The 24766-nt window shown below is 41.7% G+C and overlaps 2 protein-coding genes across 9 annotated transcripts; both read left to right on the top strand.

The window, feature by feature from the left end:
* Positions 1–442: 442 nt before the first annotated feature.
* Positions 443–16716, top strand: wu:fi75a02. Its single transcript, XM_026354998.1, has 11 exons — positions 443–685; positions 2593–2709; positions 2786–3613; positions 8485–8872; positions 10099–10416; positions 12582–12605; positions 13573–13744; positions 13962–14050; positions 14143–14214; positions 14302–14432; positions 16084–16716. Exons 2-11 carry the CDS (start codon positions 2601–2603, stop codon positions 16242–16244), a joined length of 2292 nt encoding a protein of 763 aa, XP_026210783.1. The 5' UTR covers positions 443–685; positions 2593–2600; the 3' UTR covers positions 16245–16716.
* Positions 16717–20425: 3709 nt separating this feature from the next.
* Positions 20426–24445, top strand: ufc1 (ubiquitin-fold modifier conjugating enzyme 1). Of its 8 annotated transcripts, none has more exons than XM_026356090.1 (5): positions 20426–21289; positions 23589–23632; positions 24014–24186; positions 24293–24334; positions 24407–24445. In XM_026356090.1, exon 1 carries the CDS (start codon positions 20609–20611, stop codon positions 21122–21124), a length of 516 nt encoding a protein of 171 aa, XP_026211875.1. In that variant the 5' UTR covers positions 20426–20608; the 3' UTR covers positions 21125–21289; positions 23589–23632; positions 24014–24186; positions 24293–24334; positions 24407–24445. The 8 variants fall into 8 exon arrangements, with proteins under 8 accessions (XP_026211875.1, XP_026211872.1, XP_026211876.1 ...); XM_026356087.1 differs by having other exon boundaries at positions 20426–22318; XM_026356091.1 differs by lacking the exon at positions 23589–23632.
* The last annotated feature ends 321 nt before the right edge of the window (positions 24446–24766 follow it).

Below are 24766 nucleotides of genomic sequence, written 5' to 3'. Positions count from 1 at the left end.
TCAACATAACAACACCAGGGAGGTGTGGAGGGGCGTGAGGACCATCACTGGCTACAAGTCCAGCAGCCAGGCGACTGAGGGGACTGTGGACCCGGTCAACGAATTGAAAATTTTTTTCAACAGATTCCAGGCTGGACGCAGAACCCACTACAGTTCAGCACTAACCGCTGCTCAGTCCCTCCCCCCACACTACTCACACTCACCCCCAACTGATGGAGGCAGATGGCCGCCCACCATGAGCCTGGTTCTGCTGGAGGTTTCTTTCTCTAAAGGAAGTCTTTCTCCTCCACTGTTACCTAAAGCTTGCTCAAATGGTCATCTTCTCAAGTCATCTCAGGCTTCTGTTGTGATTTAGCACTATACAAATAAAATTGACTTGAATTGAAAGATAGAGGAATTTGGGATCGAGTCGGACAGAAAACTAACCGGCATGCACTGCGCGCCCATCGCTGGTGATCGAATCTGCTCATCTTGAAAGAGCCCATTTTGATTTCCGCTTTTATTTTTTAAATCTCCAACGGAAGTACTTTGAGACTTCCGTTGTCCTGACGCCGGTTTGCTGTGGTAACATAGCCACCGATTCCTCTAGCACCGGACATATTCGTCATTTCTCTTCCGGTAAACTGCCTGAAATTCGGGATGAGATGATTTTATAGAGACTAACGGACACGCTGGACTTAAAGAGGTAAATTTAACCATTACAGTGTCCCGGTTTATACACTGCAAAGACTACTAACGGCAGCTGACGCTGCTAGCTCGACCAATTTCCTCTTATTTATCCCAAATTCCTCACTTCGACACGCAACATTCATACTCTCTCTATGTGTCCCTTTTGTGTTACCGGGTCGTAATCCCGATGTGACACAAAAAGCCGTCAGAACCGTGAGGTATTGACCGACGGTAAAACAGATTTACAGGGATATTTACTGGAGATGTTCAGCAGGAGTCCGTGACATCTCGCGAGAGGAATCGGAAGCAGCGGGATGTTTTGATAAGGAAAACTATTTTTTAAATGTTGTTCGTCATCACATGATTTAAGCTGATAGTTTAGTTATTAATAATCCTAACAGGATGCTCAACTTTTGCACACAATGGAAAGAGATCCACAATTGTTAAACGGCAGCAGTGAAAACAGTCGATACAGTTATGAAATAACTAATAATCAATGAAGAGGTTTATTATCGTCAGGGGTGGAATGCAGTGCAGTAGACAGTAAAAACATAAATAATGATTCTGAAGATGGTCAATTCCCCACCTCCTTACAGTGGGGGGAGGAGTTGTAAAGATTGATGGCCACAGGTACAAAGGAGCTCCTGTGGTTCTCTGTGGAACACTGTGTGGAACACAATGTTGATCAGTCTATGGCTGAACGTGCAGAACACTGTGCAATGGGTGGGAGGGATTGTCCAAGAGAGGAGTTTGGACAGCATCCTCCTCTCAGCTGCAACATGTAGAGGGTCCAGCTCCACCCCCAGCCCTCCTGATCAGTTTGTTCAGCCTGTTAGTGTATGCCACCTTCATGTTGCTGCCCCAGCAGACCACAGCATAGAAGATGACACTGAACCACAGACTTAGAACATCTGCAGCATAGTGTTGCAGACGTTGAAGCACCTGAGTCTCTTCAGAAAGTACAATCCAGTCTAGTTTGTTATTAGGTTATTGGTTGTTGCTTATGTCACTTTCTGATTTCACACATGCACTGGAACCAGACATTACCCAGGTGAGCTGCATGTGAGAACACAAATGTCTGAGTCAGTCAGCTCAAAGATTACCAAGACTTTATCCTCCTAGCCCCCTAGTATAAAATCTACATACAGTCCATGTGAGCTTGTGTGTGAATACAGCAGGTAATAGTTCAGAGGATTCCCTGCGAGCCCTACTGGTCAATCTGCACAGCAGAACACCAGAACAGGCTTTCTGTTGTTGTCTTGCACTTTTTTGCTTCAGGAAACCTGGGTTATATGCATAACACATAGTTTGTAGTCATATGATTGACCAAAACCAAACAGACTATTTTCCAGAATGACAAAGGCTCTTGCCCAGAGTATATCCTGCTGTGTGCTACATGTGTGATCACACGACTTTGCACAATGGCTGGACCCGGTTCCTCAGACATTGTACATGTGTGAAAATGACTGCTGACTGTTGTTTTGGGGTTTTTCTTCACAGGTCTCGCAAGACTTCTGTCAGCTGTTTTCCTTGGTCAACCTGTTCTGGTTGTTACTTAGTACCCCAGGGATTTATTTCTTTTCCAGGACTTTCCTTTTCTAATGTTTGTTCATCATTGTTCATCTACTTTTGCTCAGTGATAATTTGGGTCATTTGTAGGAGTGAGAAATCTACCAGAGGAAACTTCCTTTATAGGTACTAAGTCATCATCTGTGTCAAAATTCCACTTGATACAGCTACATCCTCCCATTTGTGTATCCTGCACCGTTATTGCTTGAAAAGTGTGTAACACTTGGTAGATCTAGTGCAGCTGCGTCTAATATGTAAATAATCAGGAGCACAAGTGAAGACATGATCTCAGTTACCAGGCATAGCTGCTAACACACACAGACTGAAGAGGACAACGTGTCTCTCTTTCTCCAGTGGTCGCCATGCTTGCTCAACCTCTCAGTGATCATGACCAAGGGGGGCGGGGCTTGACATGCATGACTCTGCCTCCTGGTCTCCCATTGGCTGATAGTGTCAGTGACATGCCCACAGGTAAGTCTTTACAATGTTAGAGAGCTATTGTTAACAGAGAGAGAGAAAGCACTGACTGCTTTTTCACCTCCTGCAGGACTGTCATTTCCTGCTCCTCATCCTCCCTCTACCTCCTCTTCCTCCTCTCGATCATTTTTTCCTGTCACTCCTTCTTCCTCCACTCCGCTTGCTCCTATTCTTCGTTCTCCACCTTCTCTTAATTTTTTAACCTCTACTCCTGCTCCTCAACCCCTCCTTCCGGCACCTTCCCTTCCTCTTTCTATCTCCTCGTCCACTCCTTATATGTCACTTCCTCCTGTAGCTACATCCCATCCTTCTTCTTCTTCCTCTCACTCTCCTCCTCTTATTTCTTCTAATTATCCATCTTCTGTTTTTTTATCTCCATCCCACCATCCCTCACCCCTTGCTCCAGTTCTTCTGTCTTCTACTTCTTTTCCTCACTCTTCTTCTTCCTCATCTCCTCTTCTCCATCCATCCCTTCATACTTCACCTCCCACTGTCCCTCCATCCCTCTTTCCTTCAATGCCTCCCTTGTTGACTCTTCCTCACGTCTGTTCTGCTTCTTTACCTCTTCGTTTTTATTGTCCTCCTCCACCTCCCATATCTTCTGTCTCTTCACCTTCTCCTCTAGCCTTTGCAACTCCTTCACCTACTTCTCCACTTTCTCCTTCTCCTCCCCATACTTCTGTCTTTCCTCCTATTTCTCCAACCCTCCACCCTCCACCTCCTCCTCCAGTCTGCTGCCCTTGCTCCTCCCTCCTGCCTCGCCTTCTCTCAGCTCATCGGTTAGAAGTGCGACGCCTCTTGCGAGGAGCTCTGGCTTCCCTTGGTCGTCGTCTCGACTCCCTGGAAAGGAGGACCAGGAAGAAGGGAATGAAGAGGAGGAGTACACAGGGAGGAGAAAGTGAGTTTGTCCCCCTTCACCTTGTCAGAGTGCGGCCACAATTATTTACTCTCTATGAACCCACTCGCATACATGGATGTGTCACCTTTAGCGTGTTTACATTCACTCAAGTAACCATGTTACAGTTTAGATTTCTAGAGAATTCTGTATTACTCACAAAAAACACAAGGTTTCTAATCAGTGAGAGCTGGAGACAGAGACGAGGAAACACAACTACAGGAGAGAGAAGACACAAAGTTAATGACATGAAATGGTAGAATTAGAATGGATAGAGGAGAAAGGAGAGAGAAGAGGAGCTCAGTTTGTCAGTAGAGGTCCCCCAGCAGACTAACCTATAGCAGCAGAAGAGATGATTCAGAGTCACCTGATTCATCTCCAACTATAAGCTTTATAAAAAAGGAAAGTTTGAAGTCTAGTCTTAAATGTAGAGAGGGTGTCTGCCTCCAGAACCTGAACTGGGAGCTGGTTCCACAGGAGAGGGGCTTGGTAGCTAAAGGCTCTGCCTCCCATTATACATTTGGAAACTCTAGGAACCACAAGTAAACCTGCAGTCTGAGAACAGAGAGTTCTGCGTGGAAAATATGGAACTATGAGGTCTTTGAGATAAGATGGAGACTGATTATTAAGGGATTTATAAGTGAGGAGAAGAATTTTAAATTCAATTCTGGATTTTACAGGGAGCCAATGGGCAGACGCTAACGTAGGAGAAATATGATCTCTCTTACTAATTCCAGTTAGAACTCTGGCTGCAGCATTCTGGATTAACTGGAGGCTTTTTAATGAGTTATTGGGACAAACTATTAATAATGAATTACAATAGTCCAGTCTGGAAGTAACAAATGCATGGACTAGTTTTTCAGCATCATTTTGGGACAGGGTGCTCCTAATTTGAATGTTTCTCAGGTGGAAAAAGGCAGTTCTAGAGATTTCCTTTGTCCAAAGCCCTTGTAAGTCACTTTGGAGAAAAGCGTCTGCTAAATGACTAAATGTAAATGTAAAATGTAAATGTAAATATATGAAGTAAAGGAGGTATCCTGGTCAAAGATAACTCCAAGATTTCTTACAGTGTTACTTGAGGCCAATACCAAGTCATCAAGGGTGAGAAAGTGATTAGACATAGTGTCTCTGAGATTTTTAGGCCCAAACAAAATAACCTCTTTCTTGTCTGGATTTAGGAGAAGGAAATTGGAGGACATCCAGGCCTTAATGTCTTTTAAGTATGCTTCAAGTTTGATTAATTGATTTGTTTTTTTATGATTTCATAAATATAGCTGGGTATCATCTGCATAGCAATGGAAATTTAGTGAGTGTGAGGGAGTCTTTCCTAATAATATTACCTAAGGGGGACATATATAAAGTGAAAAGAATCGATCCAAGCACAGATCCCTGTGGAACTCCGTAGCAGACTTTGCTGTGCATGGAAGACTCATCATTAACATGTACAAACTGGAATCTATCTGATACATACTATTTTAGCCATTCTAGTGCTGTTTCTTTAATCCCAATGACATGTTCCAGTCTGTGTAATAAAATGTTGTGATCTATAGTTTCGAATGCAGCACTAAGATCTAACAAGACGAGTGTAGAGATTAGTCCATTGTCTGATGAATAGAACATCGTTGGTGACCTTTACCAGTGCTGTTTCTGTACTATGATGTACTCTAAATCCTGACTGGAAATCTTTATACAAGTTATTCCTGCGCAGGTGGTCAGATAATTGCTTAGAAACTACCTTTTCAAGAATTTTAGCGATAAAGGGCGGATCGGATATTGGTGTTTAATGCACTAAAACCCCTGAGTCCAGAGTAGGCTTTTTGAGTAGGGGTTTGACTACAGCAACCTTAAAAGCCTTTGGTACCTTACCTGTTTGTAAGGATAGGTAGACCTGATCTAATATGGACGTGCTGATCGAAGACATCTTTGAGGAGTCTAGTCGGGATGGGGTCTAAGAGACATGTTGATGATTTAGATGAATTAATTACTGAAATTAATTAAACTAATCTACAGGAAGCACGAGAGTAGTCTTACAAATGAATCTAGAGCTGTTGTACATACGAGACCATCCATGCCGTATGCAGGGAGGACCTGATCAATTTTCACTCTAATAGTTATAATTTTATTTGTAAAGAAATTCATAAAATCATTGCTGCTAATAGTTAAGGTGTATCTGTGAAGACTGGTTAAAAAACTGTTATTAAACTTCCATTACTCCTGTGGCTACCAAGTTGAACAGAAACAGAACATATTTATGCACTGTCTGAAATAAAAAAAACAAAAACAAACTAGATTCGCTAGAACAGCTTTGATTACAGCAGCATTCAACGTGTCAACATGTCATTGAGCTTTTGCAGTATCACCACATATTTTTTTCCATTCAGAGTTTTATTAATTTCTCCTGTATTGATGATGGGATGGGACCCAGAAATTCTCAGTGTGGTGTAGGTCCAGAATAGCCGCCACATGTTTACTGTATTTATTTAGTGGACGCGAGAACGCATTGGCCAATTGAATGCCAGTTAAGCCATCCCATGTAACTTCACTTAGCCAATCAATTCTGTGGATCACAGGTGGTAAATTTAGCCACTCAACAGCAGTAGTTAGGAAAACTTCAAGGTTGGAAAGGAATTAATAAAGAAAGACGGCGATAACGGAGAGACAGAGAGGAGAGAGACAGACGACAGAGAGGGAGAGAGAGACAGACGACAGAGAGGGAGAGATACAGACGTCAGAGGAGAGAGACAGACGACAGAGAGGAGAGAGACAGACGACAGAGAGGAGAGAGACAGACGACAGAGAGGAGAGATACAGACGACAGAGACGAGAGAGACAGACGACAGAGAGGAGAGAGATACAGACGATAGAGGAGATACAGACGACAGAGAGGAGAGATACAGACGACAGAGAGGAGAGATACAGACGACAGAGAGGAGAGATACAGACGACAGACGACAGAGAGGAGAGATACAGACGACAGAGAGGAGAGAGACAGACGACAGAGAGGAGAGATACAGACGACAGAGAGGAGAGATACAGACGACAGAGAGGAGAGAGACAGACGACAGAGAGGAGAGATACAGACGACAGAGACGAGAGAGACAGACGACAGAGAGGGAGAGAGAGACAGACGACAGAGAGGAGAGAGACAGACGACAGAGAGGAGAGATACAGACGACAGAGAGGGAGAGAGAGACAGACGACAGAGAGGAGAGATACAGACGTCAGAGGAGAGATACAGACGACAGAGAGGAGAGAGAGACAGACGACAGAGAGGAGAGAGAGACAGAGAGGAGAGATACAGACGACAGAGAGGAGAGAGACAGACGACAGAGAGGAGAGAGAGACAGAGAGGAGAGATACAGACGACAGAGAGGAGAGATACAGACGACAGAGAGGAGAGATACAGACGTCAGAGGAGAGATACAGACGACAGAGAGGAGAGAGAGACAGAGAGGAGAGATACAGACGTCAGAGGAGAGATACAGACGACAGAGAGGAGAGATACAGACGACAGAGAGGAGAGATACAGACGACAGAGAGGAGAGATACAGACGTCAGAGGAGAGATACAGACGACAGAGAGGAGAGAGAGACAGAGAGGAGAGATACAGACGTCAGAGGAGAGATACAGACGACAGAGAGGAGAGATACAGACGACAGAGAGGAGAGATACAGACGACAGAGAGGAGAGAGAGACAGAGAGGAGAGAGACAGACGACAGAGGGGAAAGTTAATAAAAGGACGGTGAGACTGAAAAAGCAAGAGATAAATATAAAAATGTCCAAAAAGAGAAAAGTGGGCAGCAAAAATAAGTTCTCCTTTCTGTTCATATTACCCACTAAACCAGTGTGTCTGATATGTTCAGAAACTGGCTCTTATTGAAAGTGCCAATGTCAAACGTCATTATGAGACAAAACACAAAGGTTTTGAACACACATACCCACTCAAATCTGAAGTGGGATCACAGAAAGTTTCTAGTCTCAGAGCCCAGTATGACCAATCCACCAGGATCTTGAGCCACATGCTCAGTTTGATGTTACATAACAATACATTTGTCAAAAGGTTTTTTAATTGTACTGAATTCATTTGATTTGACAGTCAAGTACTGATTACACGCAGGCTACTTAATAATATATTGCAGTAAATAGTTAGACATTATAATCTTCTGGACCTCTGCTTCCAAAGAATTTGTGTAACCGGACCTCTTTAAATTTTAGTGGAATACCCCTGGTCTAGACTCTGTGGTCTTAGTGTGGTATACTGCTGGATTTCTATTCTCTCAAAGAGGAGAGGTTTCCAAACTTAAGGAAGTTCTCTTTGGATCCACCTACATCTGTGAACAAACATTCTCTGTGACATAAGTTCAGCAACATAGCAATATCCACCTCAGATATTCAGCCTGACTTCAGTGCATTAGTTCAAGCCCAAAACGGACTCGATTTCTCTCATTGAAGAAATACAAAATAACTGCGGTGAAGCAAGCAAACAAGTAGTGGTATGCTTTTATCTATATTTCATTGTATCATTGTAATTTTTTGTAATAATGCACTGTTTTTTAGAAAGAGATGCATATTGGGCAGAACTGTAGGTGTATTGGTCTGGCCCTCATTTGTCAAAGTTAACATATTTAAACATATTTATCAGTGCAGTAATTATCCAGTGGACGGCTATTATCTGTTTACCTGTAGAATACAGGAGGGGACTTTATTTAGCCAGGCAGCTTCTCAAGAACAAGAACTGGGGCTTGTCCCAAAATGAGGCAGAGCTCCTGGGTCCAGAATCATACTGTTGTCCACAGGCCTTTACAGGACTGCAGATTGGACTATTGTGGACTTAAGGCCTTTAATTCAAACTTTGATGATTTCTTCACTTTAGGTTTGGCTGCATTCAGATCCTCCTGTAGCCATAGCCCCACCCCCACCCCAGCTGTTGCGTCTTCCTCTTCATCATCATCATCATCAGACGAGAACTCATCCACACTTGCTCTCTCCCCAAGTTTCAGCCAGTCAGAACAGAAAAGTATCAGCACAGGGCAGGAAGAGTTCATTGTGAGGAAGAGGAGAAGGAAGAATTGCAGTCACGAATATAAAGAAGAGGAGGATGCTGGGAGGTTTGTGGAGCAGATGAGGGGGGCCTATAGAGGTGGCAGTGGAGAGGACGAGGTGCTGCTCAGTCTGCATGACTTCAACCACAAAAGAAGTGAGCAGGGAAGAATCAGCCAATCACAGAAGGCTTTCACTGTTGTCAGGCAGAACGGCTACAGGTGAGACACTGTGAGAGATACAGAACAAACGAGAGAGGGCGAGAGATGCTTAAACGCAACTAGAGAGAGGGCAAGAGACGCTGAGGAGCAACTAGAGAGAGGGCGAGAGACGCTGAAGAGCAACTAGAGAGAGGGCGAGAGAAGCTTAAAAGCAACTAGAGAGAGGGCGAGAGAAGCTTAAAAGCAACTATAGAAAAGGTGAGAGACGCTGAGGAGCAACTAGAGAGAGGGCGAGAGACGCTGAAGAGCAACTAGAGAGAGGGCGAGAGAAGCTTAAAAGCAACTATAGAAAAGGTGAGAGACGCTGAGGAGCAACTAGAGAGAGGGCGAGAGACGCTGAGGAGCAACTAGAGAGAGGGCGAGAGACGCTGAAGAGCAACTAGAGAGAGGGCGAGAGAAGCTTAAAAGCAACTATAGAAAAGGTGAGAGACGCTGAGGAGCAACTAGAGAGAGGGCGAGAGACGCTGAGGAGCAACTAGAGAGAGGGCGAGAGACGCTGAGGAGCAACTAGAGAGAGGGCGAGAGACGCTGAGGAGCAACTAGAGAGAGGGCGAGAGACGCTGAAGAGCAACTAGAGAGAGGGCGAGAGACGCTGAAGAGCAACTAGAGAGAGGGCGAGAGACGCTGAGGAGAAATTAGAGAGAGGGCGAGAGACGCTGAGGAGTAACTAGAGAGAGGGCGAGAGACACTGAGGAGTAACTAGAGAGAGGGCAAGAGACACTGAGGAGTAACTAGAGAGAGGGCGAGAGACGCTGAGGAGCAACTAGAGAGAGGGCGAGAGACGCTGAGGAGTAACTAGAGAGAGGGCGAGAGACGCTGAGGAGCAACTAGAGAGAGGGCGAGAGACGCTGAGGAGAAATTAGAGAGAGGGCGAGAGACGCTGAAGAGCAACTAGAGAGGGCGAGAGACGCTGAGGAGAAATTAGAGAGAGGGCGAGAGACGCTGAGGAGCAACTAGAGAGGGCGAGAGACGCTGAGGAGCAACTAGAGAGAGGGTGAGAGACGCTGAAGAGCAACTAGAGAGGGCGAGAGACGCTGAGGAGCAACTAGAGAGAGGGCGAGAGACGCTGAGGAGCAACTAGAGAGAGGGTGAGAGACGCTGAGGAGAAATTAGAGAGAGGGCGAGAGACGCTGAGGAGCAACTAGAGAGAAAGTACTTTATTTTTAGAAGTTTTGGAAAATGTAAAATATTTATTTTAATTTGTAAATTTCTTTTTCTGTCTCCAGCATCTCTGATCTGTCTTCCCAGCATGCCTTGCACCTTCTCCAGTCAGTTCAAAGTGGCTGGACCAGCAACCAATCAGAAGCCTTCTGTGCCTCTTTCAGCCAATGGCATTTCTCTGACTTCACGCCTCCAGGCTCCCTTTCCCCCAATCAGATATTTTCTCGCCTGTGGCTTTGCTCCTCCTCCTTTAGCTCTGCCTCCATTCTGCTGCTGTCAGCAGTTTCCACGGAGACGGTGTCAGAGTTCATGTGGAGTGGAGGGAGTCCACAGTGGCCTCTGAAAGACCTGACGGCCCCGCCCAGCCTGAGTATTGACCACTGGTTGGTCATAAACGCTCATTAATTAAATTAATATTAATTAGTGTTAGAATTAATTAAGGCCAACACACACAAAACCTCCACACCCCTAGTTTTCTTCGTGAGTCCACACAACGGCTGTGAGTTGATGTGTGTGAAATTAGCGTTTGCTTTTTGGATTGTAGCTTCCCGGCCACTGCATCGCTACTCCTCTGTTATGAGATCAGTTACGTAGTTTAGCAGCAGTTATAATCACAGTGGTGAGGAGACACCTGTTGTTTAGTCAGGTAAAATTCCAGAGCTATAAGTCTGAAGAGAAGATCTGCTATTAAAGACAGTGACTGAAGGACTGTTTGATCAGCTGTGGCATGGAGAAAGATTAGAACAACATTTTCTAAGGGTTACAACAGTCAACAGTTAGTAGAAGTGTCCCAGCCCTTTGAATGACTTCAGCACACCTGTGGTGTCTCTCACACCTCTCTGGAGTGATGTTGGTCCACTTAGCTTCCAGTCGCTTCCACAGTTCTGGGACTGTCGGGGGTTTCTTGGCCATAACTTTGTTGCCAAGGATTTTCCATAGGTTTTCTATTCGGTTTGGACTCTGGGCTGACTGTTTAATTATTTTAAGGTTTTCAGTTTCAAGGAACTGCTTTACCTGTGGCTGTGTGACAGGGGAAACTGTTGGCTGATTTGGTAACGAATGCAGGGAAGGAACTGCATGTGGTCGAAGAAGGTTCTGATAAATATTTGCATTCACTCTGCCATGGAGCTGTGTAAGAGGCCCAGAAAACAGAAAACCTCCCCCAAACCACGACACTTCCTCCTCCATCTTTCACTGACTTCTTTACACACTTTTGGGTTCAGTCTTTCCCCAGTTCAACGACGGACATAATGTTTCCCGTCGGACCCAAATAGATTAGGTCACTGCAGAGTGGGCTTCATTCTAAATGCTCTTAAATATACGATGAGACAGATCCTTACACTGCTCAGCAATTTCAGTTGCAGTATTGAACCGATTTCCAGTTGAAGTTGCTGCTGTTGAGGCACCTGCAGACATTCACAGATGTTGCTATTGATCCTTTTACTGGGTAATGCATAAAGCTGTTTAATACACTCTCAGAAAATACTACTACTACTTCTTCTACATACAGAAACTACAAATCACTAAGGTTTAGTTGATGTTTTGGCAAAAATCTGGATGACACATGAAATGAGGAAACAATCATGATTCTGATTTGTTTAATTTAATCGAAGATAAAAATAGAATTTTATGGACATTTCAGTTTGTAATATTCAATTTAATTCAATACAATTTTATTTGTATAGCTCTTTTAACAATTGTAATTGTCACAAAGCAGCTTTACACAACCAAAGTAACTATAGAAGTTTACATGAACAGTGAATGTGTGGGCGAAAGTGGCAAAGAAAAACTCCCTGAGAAGGCAACAGGAGGAAACCTTGAGAGGAACCAGACTCAATAGGGAACCCATCCTCATATGGGTGATTGTGTGCTGTGTAGGCAGCAGGCAGTCCAGTATAACAGTTAATGTCTTTAAGTTAATGTGGAGTCCAGTTAGTTATTGGAGGCTCTGGTAGACTTCTAGGAAATAGATGTGAACAAAGTGAATGAGGCAAAGAAGAACCTAGGGGAAAGGTGTTGTGATTCTGGTGATTGCCACACTTCCCAAAACCTCCAAAACAATGTCTGCTTTGTGGTTTATGGACCAATATTGGTGCTGAAATGTGGACAAAAGTTGATCAGCTGTGTGCAGAGAAAATTAATTTAATCCATGGTTCATTGTAAAACCACACTATAGACATGTCATTTGAATGTGGGAATACTTAATAAAAGCATATTGGCAATGAGAAAAATACACTAAATGCATAAAATAGAAGGCAGGTGATTCTTAAAATTAACTTGTCAGTGACCTCTAGAGTGGAAGTATAACACAAACTAATTCTCTGGTGTGAGTTGGCCTTAAGTATGTGCTACTCATTAATACTAGAATACATTATTATTAGAAATAAATTGTTAGTGTTGTCAACTTATTGACAATAATATTAATTACTAATATTAAACTGGTTGTTGTTTTTTCCAAAGTATTTTTAATTTATTAGGTTAGTTTTGCAGTTTTGTATTTCCTGTACCTACATTGTGAAATTAACTTTTCAGTTTTTTGTCTTTCCAGTTATGGGCGACCACCTACATCCAGGTAGTTCCATTCATTTACATTAGATTAGTTCTATAAATAAAAATTCATTTAACTACTGAATATGTAAGGTTACTTTTAAGTATTGGTTGATGTGTTGTTGTTTATTTATTCAGTTTTTGCACCCGATAAAATACAAACAAATGAATAATCACAAAAGAGACATAAATATGATGAATTTGATGAGTATTTAAGGAATTGTTACTTAAAAATAAAAAAGTTTATGAAACGGGATGACCTACACTCTGCACTGTCCCTGAACGCCTCATCAGTGCTGCGGCTGCAGGGAAAGCTGCTCCTGGGTGCCATAGGCCAACTTTTGACAAGAGAGGAGACGTCTCATCCCTTTGCAGGAGTCAGGGAGCTGATATTAAAAAGCAGGAGACTCCAGTAGCTTCAGGGAGATGTGTGATGTTGGTTATTTAGAGAGTTTGTGCTTTTTTAACAGGTGTTAAACTATTTTATTGGCTTTTTACCCAGTTTAATCAGTCAGGTGTAAATTAGTAACGTCTCCTCACCTGGGCTTCGTCTGTTCTCCTGCCTGCTGTCGGTCTGTGTGGAGGAGCTGAGCTCTTCCCTCAGTTTCGCAGAGGAGAGGCGGAACTTTATTTTCAGATCCAATACTACTCTCACTCACTGATTTTTGTAAGTGCTATTAAAACACACCCCAGTGAGTCCCTAACACTGGTGCATACAAATAAGTTTTCACATTTATACGCTGTAATTTTCATTCGTGTATATAAGCATGAAATGCACTCAGTATACCTGCTGATGTGTCTGCACACATTTTTCATTAATCAGCCTCAGTATGACGCTAAAAATCAGCTGCTGCCAGTCAGTAAAAAATGTCAAAGATTGGCTCAGATAATCGACTGATTGATCAATTAGTCAACCACTACGTAAGTTTAATTTTTACCTTTATACCAAAAGTAAAATTTACAGTAACATATGGTAAATTACTGTGTTGCAGCCTGAATTTTTCCGCCCGGCGACAGCAGAAGCAGCGAGCAAATCACATCACTCAGAGACTCCACAAGCAACGGTCCCTGCCTCCCCCCTCATGCTCAGCCAATGGACTGTCTCCTCTAGTCCCTGCTGACCATTTGGCATCTGGCCCCAAATTTATCAACACAGATGCAGAGGTAGCTTTTTAAAATAATTTTTGTTTCGGAAAACATTTGGAAACATATGTGTCTTTATTTAGTCGCTAATTTAGATTTATGAACATTCATTATTTATGTTTTTATGTTTACTTTTTGGTCCTCACAATCCACAAGTTTCCCTCCAATAATTCTTCATCTTTACTCAGTTGCTCAAAGGTATGCATTCAAATTTCTCTCTCTCTTTTTTTAAATTCAGTGTAGTAAACGAGTGTCTCTAATTAGAATCCGCCGGGCAACACCGCGAGAAACACTGCTCACACCAATGGGTCTGCCGAAGGTCAAAAGGTGTGGAAAGAGGGTGGGAGGCTGCAGAAATAAAAAATAAAACCAGCTGAAAAGTCAGCAGAAATGATAAGAACATCATGTTTATTTTGTAGGTTGAAAAAGAAAGAGTTCAGTCTGGAGGAGATTTACACCAACAAGAACTACAAATCCCCCACCACCAACAGGTAAAAACTACAAATCCACCACTACCAACAGAATTAGTGTAGACACTCAATATAAACTACATTACCCATCATGCTACCTGTCTTTAGGAGCCTGGAGACAATCTTCGAGGAGCCGCGTGAGAAGGATGGAGTGCTGCTCCTGATTGGTCAGCAGAGGAGACGCAGGCTTCTCCTATTCCCTGACTTTACTCAACCCAGAAAGAGGAAGCGGGCACAAGGTACACTGGGAAATGTAGTTTACAACAGATTATCTGTTGTTTTGTTTTTTTATCATCAATGTTCCTGCTTAATAATAGTAGCAGTAATAATTTCAGTTCTGCTATGGCTTTCATTTGTAACTACGGTCACATATTGTTCCATTAATAATTCTTAAATAATTATTCAGTAGATGTAATCAAACATTCTCCTCCTCCTAACCCTCCACTTGGATTGTTTCTACACTAGATTACAATATAGATGCAAAATAGAATACCGCTTGGGATAAAAACATCTGCTAAATGTAGAGCGGCAGTAGGGGAAAGGAAGGTAGTAAAATCAACTATCAATTCAGTAGTGCCATAGTTTTATACATAATATACACAAGTTACCTGTAGACTTCTGTAAATAATGTCTGGACCTGATTTACATTTAGTCAAGTGATGTACAAGGTAAAATATCTAAGTCAAGGAGAACAATAAAGCAAAGTGCTGCCTGCATTTATTATCCATAGACTAGGTCAAAGTGGGTTTCTTAGTTACCACATATCCACTTAAACGTATCTCAGGATACTGCCATCTGTTGCCCTCACATTGCAGCAACACCTGAAGAGATTTCCACCTGTGCCGGCCTTTGTAGTTCTGTGCTTGAAACCATGTCTCTATTTCCTTTTTCCACTCACCCCAACCGGTCGAGGCAGATGGCCGCCCACCCTGAGCCTGGTTCTGCTGGAGGTTTCTTCCTCTAAAGGGAGTTTTTCCTCTCCACTGTAATAAATTAATAATAATAATAATAAATTTATTTATAGAGCACTTTTCTAAACATATGTTACAAAGTGCTTCACAAGACAGACAAGAAACACATGTAGCCCAACAAGATCAACTTGAGCAAGCACTAGGCAAACAGTGGAGAGGAAAAACTCCCCCTAGGGGAAGAAACCTCCAGCAGAACCAGGCTCAAGTTAAACGGCCATCTGCCTCGACCGGTTGGGGAGCAGGAAACAGCTATACAAACAAAACAATAATACAAACAACTACCACATCGGTCCTTGGGGAGACCAGTTCCAACGCAAAGACATTGTAATCTAATGGAGAGTCTTCCCAAGGACAGATTTGTTTTAGCTTACAGAAGATCGCAAAAGGCTCGCCGGTAGAGGTATGTTTTAAGGAGAGTTTTAAAAGATGTTACTGAGTCAGCTGATCTTATATGCTCGGGTAAGCTGTTCCAGAGTTTAGGGGCTCTAACTGAAAAGGCTCTGTCACCTCTAGTAGTCATTCTGACATCGGGGTCTGTCTCCTGGTGCTGCTCAGTGGGGTTGCTGGGTTTTCCATATAATTGTGTATACAGTTATATTTTGTAACTTTAAAGAGACTTAAGATGATGATCTGTTTTGTTTAATTTGGTGCTACATAAATAAACTAAATTAAATTCAAATTTAGTTTTAAGTACTGATTAATAATTTAGTAGTAGAGTAGTACAATGTTTACAGAAGAGGTTATTGTATGGGTGAAGCCCGGCAGACAGATATAATTCATATTATTAATATGAAATGGTGTGTTAAATTTGTCACAATTCAGTGGGACCTGTAAATAAAAAAACAATTTCTTCTAGTGCAAAACTTTTTTAAGAAACCTAACAATTATGTTCTGTTTTTAAAATTTGGGGTTGCTACAGGGGCCGGGGTTCCTGTTTCAATGGTGCCGAGAAAGCGGGTGGCACGGCGACATTGTCATGGTGACAGCACTGGTGATGATGACATAGACCTAGATGTGATGCTGGTGGAGCGACTGAGCGCGCTTGAAGACTTTATGACACAGCAGGGTCTCGATGTGTGAGCTGTGACATCACTTCCTGTGTCAAGTCCAAATGAACAGGAGCTGCAGATACCCTTGCTAACTGCTGCATTACCGTTGTAACACTGTTGTCAAGACAGTCGAGTGCAGTGGGTATTTTTATTTTTTGCTGTTTTGTTTTAAACTTTTTACAGTACAGGCTGTACTGTAAACTGTGAACTGTGAATTTTAAAAATATTTTTTTACAGTGTGGAAGAGAACCAACAACCTATTGGGAGGCCACATCCTCTACAGGTTACAGGTGTTTTTTTTAGTAAGAATATAAAGTGTTGTCTCCACTTCCCTGTTACTATAGTACTTCGTAGTACTTACAGAACTACAATACATTGACAGTACGATGACAGTATTCTAGTACAGCTGCAGTACAGTGCAGTAGTGTCCAGCCACAGAAGAATTTGTAGTATCTGAAAGTGATATATATATATATATATATATATATATATATATATATATATATATATATATATATATATATATATATATATATATATATATAGGGAAAAAATTATTTGAACCCCAGCTGATTTTGTAAGTTTGCCCACTAACAAAGAAATGATCAGGCTATAATTTCAATGGTAGGTTTATTTGAACAGTGAGACACAACAATGACAAAAAAAAATCCAGAAAAATGCGTTTCAAAAAGAGTTATAAATTAATTTGCATTTCCACGAAGGAAAGAAGTATTTGATCCCCTATCCGTCAGCAAGATCTCTAGCTCCCAGGTGGATCTTATACAGGTAACGAGCTGACATTGGCAGCCCTCTCAGCTCGTTACCTGTATAAAAGAGACCTGTCCACAGAAGCAATCAATCAATCCAGATTCCAAACTCTTCACCATGGCCAAGACCAAAGAGCTTTCCAAGGATGTCAGGGACAAGATTGTGGACCTACACAAGGCTGGAATGGGCTACAAGACCATCGCCAAGCAGCTGGGTGAGAAGGTGACAACAGTTGGTGCAATTATTCGCAAATGGAAGAAACATAAATTAACTGCCAATCTCCCTTGGTCTGGAGCTCCATGCAAGATCTCACCTCGTGGAGTTTCAATGATAATGAGAACGGTGAGGAATCAGCCCAGAACCACTCGGGAGGAACTTGTCAATGATCTCAAGGCAGCTGGGACCATAGTCACCCAAAAAACAGTTGGTAACACACTACGCCGTGAAGGACTGAAATCCTGCTGTGCCCGCAAGGTCCCCCTGCTCAAGAAAGCCCATCTACAGGCCCGTTTGAAGTTTGCCACTGAACATCTGACTGATTCAGAGGAAGACTGGGTGAAAGTGTTGTGGTCAGATAAGACCAAAATCGAGCTCTTTGGCATCAACTCAACTCGCTGTGTTTGGAGGAGGAGGAAGGCTGCCTATGACTCCAAAAACACCATCCCCACTGTCAAATATGGAGGTGGAAACATTATGCTTTGGGGGTGTTTTTCTGCCAAGGGGACAGGACAATTGCACCGCATCAAAGGGAGGATGGATGGGGCCATGTACCGTCAAATGTTGGGTGAGAACCTCCTTCCCTCAGTCAGGGCATTGAAAAGGGTCGTGGTTGGGTACTCCAGCATGACAATGATCCAAAACACACGGCTAAGGCAACAAATCACTGGCTCAAGAAGAAGCATATTAAGGTCATGGAGTGGCCTAGTCAGTCTCCAGACCTTAATCCCATAGAAAATCTGTGGAGGGAGCTGAAGGTTCAAGTTGCCAAACATTGGAGAGGATCTGCAAAGAGGAGTGGGCCAAAATCCCCCCTGAGATGTGTGCAAACCTTGTGGCCAACTACAAGAAACGGCTGACCTCTGTGATTGCCAACAAAGGTTTTGCCACCAAGTACTAAAGCACGTTTTTCGAAGGGATCAAATACTTCTTTCCTTCGTGGAAATGCAAATTAATTTATAACTCTTTTTGAAACGCATTTTTCTGGATTTTTTTTTGTCATTGTTGTGTCTCACTGTTCAAATACACCTACCATTGAAATTATAGACTGATCATTTCTTGGCAAACTTACAAAAATTTTTCCCTCACTGTATGTATATATATATATATATATATATATATATATATATATATATATATATATATATATATATATATATATATATATTGTATATCTGTTTAGGAAGTTTCTATTTTTGGTACAAACTGTTTTTGCTCAGTGAAGCTTTAACTTTTTACTGTGTTTAAAAGAAGATTATAAACTGAAGATGTTAAAATAGGTAAAAGGCTGAATGGAGTTTTGTGTAATCAGCTCAGTTTAAAGGAGTTTCTCATAGTGAAAGTGTAAATTAACTGATTGTGTAAAAGTAATAAAAGGCAGCACGTTAAATGTTAAAACTTACCTAGTGTCACAATTTCAAAGGCTGAGCAGGGCTGTATCAGACACTGGATGTTTCACTGTAAGCTAAATAAAAGAGACACTGTGTGTGATTTCTTTCAGATTTATTAATGTTTAGAAATGAACTGGCCTAAAAATGCATTTGAGTTATGAGTCATTGTAATTTAAAGTACATTTTTAGTCTATTCTCCAGTTGTTTTGAGATTGTCTGTCTAACTGTCTTAAAAATATTAATTTTGAGCTCTGTAATGAACATTCTGTGGGAACATATCATGACAGACTTTTTTTTACATAAATCCACATTACACTGAATTTACAATCAATTAATCATCCTTGTGTAAGGCCTCCATCTTCAGAGATACCCCACATCTTTTTTGTTGCAGTTTAGCCAACATTTAAAAGATTTATGACACAAAAAACAAAGAGATCAACTGAAAATATGAAAAACATTACAACAATGGATAACAATTTATGGCGGCTTAAACATAACATTTTTAATCCATAGTATCTGTGGTGTCTTCCTAGTTAAGATGTAGGTCTCACTGGTGTCTATCAAGTCCATATGAGTAACTGTGATCTCTCTCTCTATTATACAAATTTCAATATATACAAAATTGATGGGACTACGAGGAGACTCTCTGGCCTGTTTTTTGTGGCTTTGTTCTCACTGATGTAGAACAGTTTTGTGCATGGAATCAGCCTAGAGTTCAGCATTAGAGATGTTTTTCCCCTGACTGACAAGCCTGTCGGCGGTCTTCTTTAGGAGACCTCCAATTCCATCTGGGTCACCCTGGCCATGGCTTGCTTCGAAAAAAGTTCTGTAATTCTGTAATTACTTAGCAGTCTTTTGTCATAATTTAGGCTTATATACTAGCATTGTCATAATGTCAACTGTGTTACATTTAGCAGAGGCTTTTATCCGAAAACAGATATGGGGGTAGGCAGGGCAGCGTGAGGAGGCCTTGCCTAAGGACCCCTACCCCTGGACTAACCAGCCACACACATACATATAGTTGATGGGTAACACAGTTGACATTTTGGCCATTTTAAGACCTTATGCTAACAGCAGACATGTGACCATTCGCCACATTACCTTGATCAACTCATGTTTTTATGTACTTTCCCTACATATTTGTTATTATATTATATATATTATGTCCACTAAATACTATTGATGAGACTTTCCACACTGTCTTCAAATCTAACTTCTAAAAAGGAAGTGACATCACATGATGTTGGACATGTGACTTTGGAGCAAACTATCGCTGATCTCAAAGGAATTTTTCAATGGGTAACACAATTGACAGAGACTTCTCGGACACACATTGAGGGGATGATTTATTTTACACGAATAAGCAATTGTTTTTAAAACACCTTTTTTCATGTTTTAATCATTATGTTGAACAAATATTACCAAGAACTGGATACAAACATATGTTTTTTAGAGTTAACCTGAAGAGGAAAAACCTGAAATTTAGGAAATCGGACAGAGCAAAAACAGAACATTTTTTGCAATAAATTAGAGGATCTTTGTATTAAATAAAGGATAAATATGGCCCAATATAAAACAGATCATTGCTTTAAATAAATAAATGTAAATATGATAAATACAGCCCATGGACCGGACATGTACCCCAAATTAGAGAATGAGCCTTCTGCTGACAGTAAAATCTAATTAACAGCGTCTCATCTGAAACTAACGAATAAAACATATGTTTTAGTGTAAATGTGCAAATACAGACTGGAATACTTTTTTATATAATCATTACACATTTACCGAGTGAAGATTATTGATTTTCTTTAATTTAAATGATTGAATTTCACACGGATGGATTAAAACGTTTGTAGGCTTTTGTTTTGAAAGTTACGTACAGGAAGTGGTTTGCGTTGACTCGGCGTTAGACCGGAAGTCCACGTCAGTGAGACACCTGAAGTCCCGAAGTCGGACTGGACCGGTTTTCTTTAACCCGTTTTCTTCGGCCCACGTCAAACTAAACCGTTTCTGTCCCAGCATGGCGGACGAGGCCACGCGCCGGGCGGTGTCTCAGATCCCACTGCTGAAGACGCACGCGGGGCCGCGGGACCGCGCCCTGTGGCCGCAGCGGCTAAAGGAGGAGTACCAGGCTCTGATCCGGTTCGTGGAGCAGAACAAGGCCGCCGACAACGACTGGTTCCGGCTCGAGTCCAACGCGGACGGGACGCGCTGGACAGGCACGTGCTGGTTTATCCACGAGCTGCTGCGCTACGAGTTCCGGCTGGAGTTCGACATCCCGGTGACGTACCCGGACACCGCTCCCGAGGTGGCGGTACCGGAGCTGGACGGGAAGACCGCCAAGATGTACCGCGGCGGGAGGATCTGCCTGACCGAACACTTCGCGCCGCTCTGGGCCCGCAACGCGCCGCGCTTCGGCCTGGCGCACCTAATGGCGCTGGGACTAGGACCGTGGCTCGCCGTGGAAGTTCCGGACCTGATCAGCAAGGGACTCGTGGTCCACAAAGAGCGGCAGCGCGAGGCGGCGGCGGAATAACTGTCCGTTAGTTAAAATAGAGGAGAAAATGAACGGAGTCTGGTGGAGCGGTCACCGACCCGGTCATCATTAAACATCACTAACAAACTTCAGAGTAAAATCGGGGAGAAAATGAACGGAGTCTGGTGGAGTGGAAAATCTAATCACCGACGCACCGGAAACTCAGTGAGTTTAGTTTGGTTCAGAGTAAAATGATTAAAGAAAACAACAGAGTCTGGTTGAAAGGACACTGATTGTTCTCATGTATTATCATGACAGTCATGGGGATGTGAGACAAAAGTAGTAATAATAACTAATGTAATAAAGTGGTGATTAAGATTTCATTTGGCTGGAAAAACGAGTTTACTGTTTGATTAAATTATTTTACAGTGATGAAGTCTCTTGGGGAAGTCATGAAAGCAGTAGGTCTATTGTAAGCCATCACAGACAATACAAGTCACCTGATATAATAATATATAATACAAATATTTAGTCTGACTGCTGCATGTTACAGAAACCACCAGCAGCTCGACTGGTTCAGATCCTCAGAGCTCTGAAGACGGACCTTTTTAAAGTTTAGTTTGGTTCATAGAAAAAAAATATTTTATTCGATGAGTTTCTTTTTTTACTATATCAAAACAAACAATGACTTTAAACAGGTCAGTTTTTTTAGAACATATCACCATCATGTTCCCATGAATCATAAAGTCACAGTGATTTTAGGTTAATAAAGTTAAAAATAATCACAAAAGCTGAAACTAAAAGTATCTTCAAGAACCTGAACTTTACTCCTACTCTTAATAATGATGACTGCAGTCCACTAAAGGGAAAGTACTGGAACATGTCACTGGCAGGTGTGTCCTGTTACTCAGGTGTGTCCCGTCAGATGTCAGAGGTGCCGGCTAACTGAAAAATCCTGGTTTGACCCAGTCTCATCACAGCAAAACTCAATCTGGTGCACGTTTGCCAAACCAGATAAGAAGGAGCAGCCAGATGTAGAAATCTGGGATAAGATTTAGAAACAGAGCAAACATATCAATCACAAAGTTACTGATGAAAAAAGAAAATGAACAACAGCTTCTTATGGAGACAGACGAAGACGAGAAACAGATGGAAAAATGGAAAACTATCTGCTGTAATTAAACACAGAGACAAATCCTGTCAGAGGGCCGAATGTGGAGGAACACAAAGAATTAATAACCAGAGCTGAAGGAGGTACTAATCATTTTCACTAATTTAAACTTCTGATTAAATGTGAAGTGAAATGTAACAATTAGCTATTAATGACAAACACTTATGCCCATTGTGTATCTATTTCATTTATCCATCTATTTATTCTATTTTTATCTAGTTGATCTGTTAATCTGACTGATGTTATCTAGTCAGTAATCTGATCAATTATTTATTTTAACATCTCTGATGTATCTTGACATACCTAAATAATGACAATATATCTGCATCGTTTAATGCAGGATGATGATCACAGATGATCACTGACTTTGTGGAAAACACATTAATTAATCCTAACAGGATTCAAAATTGCACTAACAACATTAGGATTTATCTTATCCTCTTAGTTAACCTGCTCTGGATCAGGCTAGCTGCAAAGAATAAATCTCAAGTAACTTTATTCAGCTTAATTTAATTGAGTCAGGACTAAACTAACCCGGGATAACTGCAAAATCCTGGTTTGGCTGCAGAGAAGAACTCTCCATGGTAACTTGACTGGGTTTAATTTATCCTGGGTTTAGTACAACCAAGTCAAGGATAAATTCAACCTGGATAACAGAAAAATCCTGGCTAAATTCCTTGTCTTGATTTTGTGCAACACCCCGCAGGTTACAGTCGGTTTTCACCACTAAGCAGATTTTTTAACTATCATGTAAACAGGAAACCTGGTTTCTGTGATCGGGGTAGTGGATCAGAGAAACCTGATTTCCCCCCGAGAACTCTGATCACACTGTCATGTAATTGTGTAAACCGGTTTCTAACCAGCTTTTTACCAGAGATCATGTTCAGGACAAAGGCTGCAGACAGTCACCACTCTACTACTATCAGCTGAGAGGAGCTGAATGAAAGAGGAGATCATCACACGGCGTGATGCTGCCTCGATTTAAATAAAGTCCAACTAAAACTGAAACCCGCAGAGTTCTGATAGACGTTTGAATAAGTCGCTTTTTTAAGTGTTTCTTTAGTTCAGACAGTTTGACCTCCAACACTTATAAGTAGAACAGGTAGCAGTTTCTTCTGTCTCTGAACAGTTAAAATCTGTGAACAGTTTCCAAAATCAGGCAAAGGCACAGGAGAATTCAGGTTACTCATCTGCTGCATGTACACAAAGGAACCTGAGAGGTGCTGCACAAAATCAGAATTAGGATTTCCAATAAACTCATCCTGGATTATTTGCCAGAATAAGAAGATGCAGCTAAGTCAACCCAGCAACATGTAATATGTAAAAAGAGAGATACGGCTGATATCATTACAGAAAAGGGGGAAAGCCTGGCAGACAACAGCGGTTCAGCTGAATGAGTAAGTACTCCAAAAATAATGATTTTAAAGAGTTGAAGTTATAGAGTTACTAAACATATGCACTAAACAGTTGTAGTTTAAATGTCTTTAATGTGATCATCTGCATATTTTACTCAGGGAAATCCACAGTTCACATTTTGTACATTTAATTAGTTTTAACCCCTCTAGTAAATGTGTTTATTTCACTAAATCTATGTGATCATTTGTGGCACGGGGGTTACCCACCAACTCAGGGAGGCTAGTGATGGAATGGATTTAGGGAGGGACAGCTACTGACTTTGGTTCAGCAATAGAAACTGTACTTTTTGAAATACAAGGTACCTTATTGCACACATGGGACAATATCAAATGCCTGACTTGTCTTCAATATCTTATTTGCAGTGTCTGGGAACACACTATCTCTTCAAGAGCTACAAGAGGATCTAGTGAGGACTCGCTGAAATGTCCTATATGAAAACTATCAAATGTTCTGTTTAACATCACAAGGGGAGGGCACATCCACAGCAGTTGAGTACATTTCTGCAGATGAAGGGACTGTCACTGGATTCCAGAAGGTCTGTCAGTTTTGTGGAAATGTAATTATTTATGTATTTATGCTGCATATTAATCCATAATTGGCAAACTCAAGGTGGTAATAGAAACATACCAAATTTGTCACAGGACCCAGATGCTGTACAGCCTCATAAACAGCCTAGCAACATAGTAAGTATTGCTTCAAGTAGCTTCACATTATCCACATATCAATTAATCATTAATTAATATTTTTTTTTACAGAATTCACAAACTGCCAGGCGTCTCTACGCAACGCATCTCAAAAAAACAATAGAGCTGGCAGAACTCAGAGCGGAGGTCCACAAAAGAAAACTGCAGAACATGGACCTTGAGATGTAAACAAAGAGGCTGAGGAAACTAGACCTGGAAATCTAGAAAGACGAGTAGAGTGGCAAGAAAAACTTTTGGAATTTCATGGTTTTCTGCAATAATTTGTCATAAAATGTGCTCTGATCTTCATCTAAGTCACAACAATAGAAAAAACACAGTCTGCTGAAAATAATAGTACACAAACATTATTTATTTTCATGTTTTTATTGAACATAACATGTAAACATTCACAGTGCAGGGTGGTCCTAGCCT

The sequence above is a fragment of the Anabas testudineus genome, chromosome 12, assembly GCF_900324465.2.
Source record: "Anabas testudineus chromosome 12, fAnaTes1.2, whole genome shotgun sequence".
Taxonomy (NCBI): Eukaryota; Metazoa; Chordata; class Actinopteri; order Anabantiformes; family Anabantidae; genus Anabas; species Anabas testudineus.
The sequence above is the reverse complement of the archived record's forward strand: the minus strand, read 5'-3'. Positions and strand labels throughout refer to the sequence as shown.

Coding starts and splice junctions, on each gene's coding strand:
- wu:fi75a02 (XM_026354998.1), top strand. CDS start 2,601: ATGCTTGCTCAACCTCTCAGTGATCATGACCAAGGGGGGCGGGGCTTG. Junction 8,873..10,098: donor GTCAGGCAGAACGGCTACAG/GTGAGACACTGT, acceptor TTCTGTCTCCAG/CATCTCTGATCTGTCTTCCC. Junction 12,606..13,572: donor GGGCGACCACCTACATCCAG/GTAGTTCCATTC, acceptor ACTGTGTTGCAG/CCTGAATTTTTCCGCCCGGC.
- ufc1 (XM_026356091.1), top strand. CDS start 20,609: ATGGCGGACGAGGCCACGCGCCGGGCGGTGTCTCAGATCCCACTGCTG.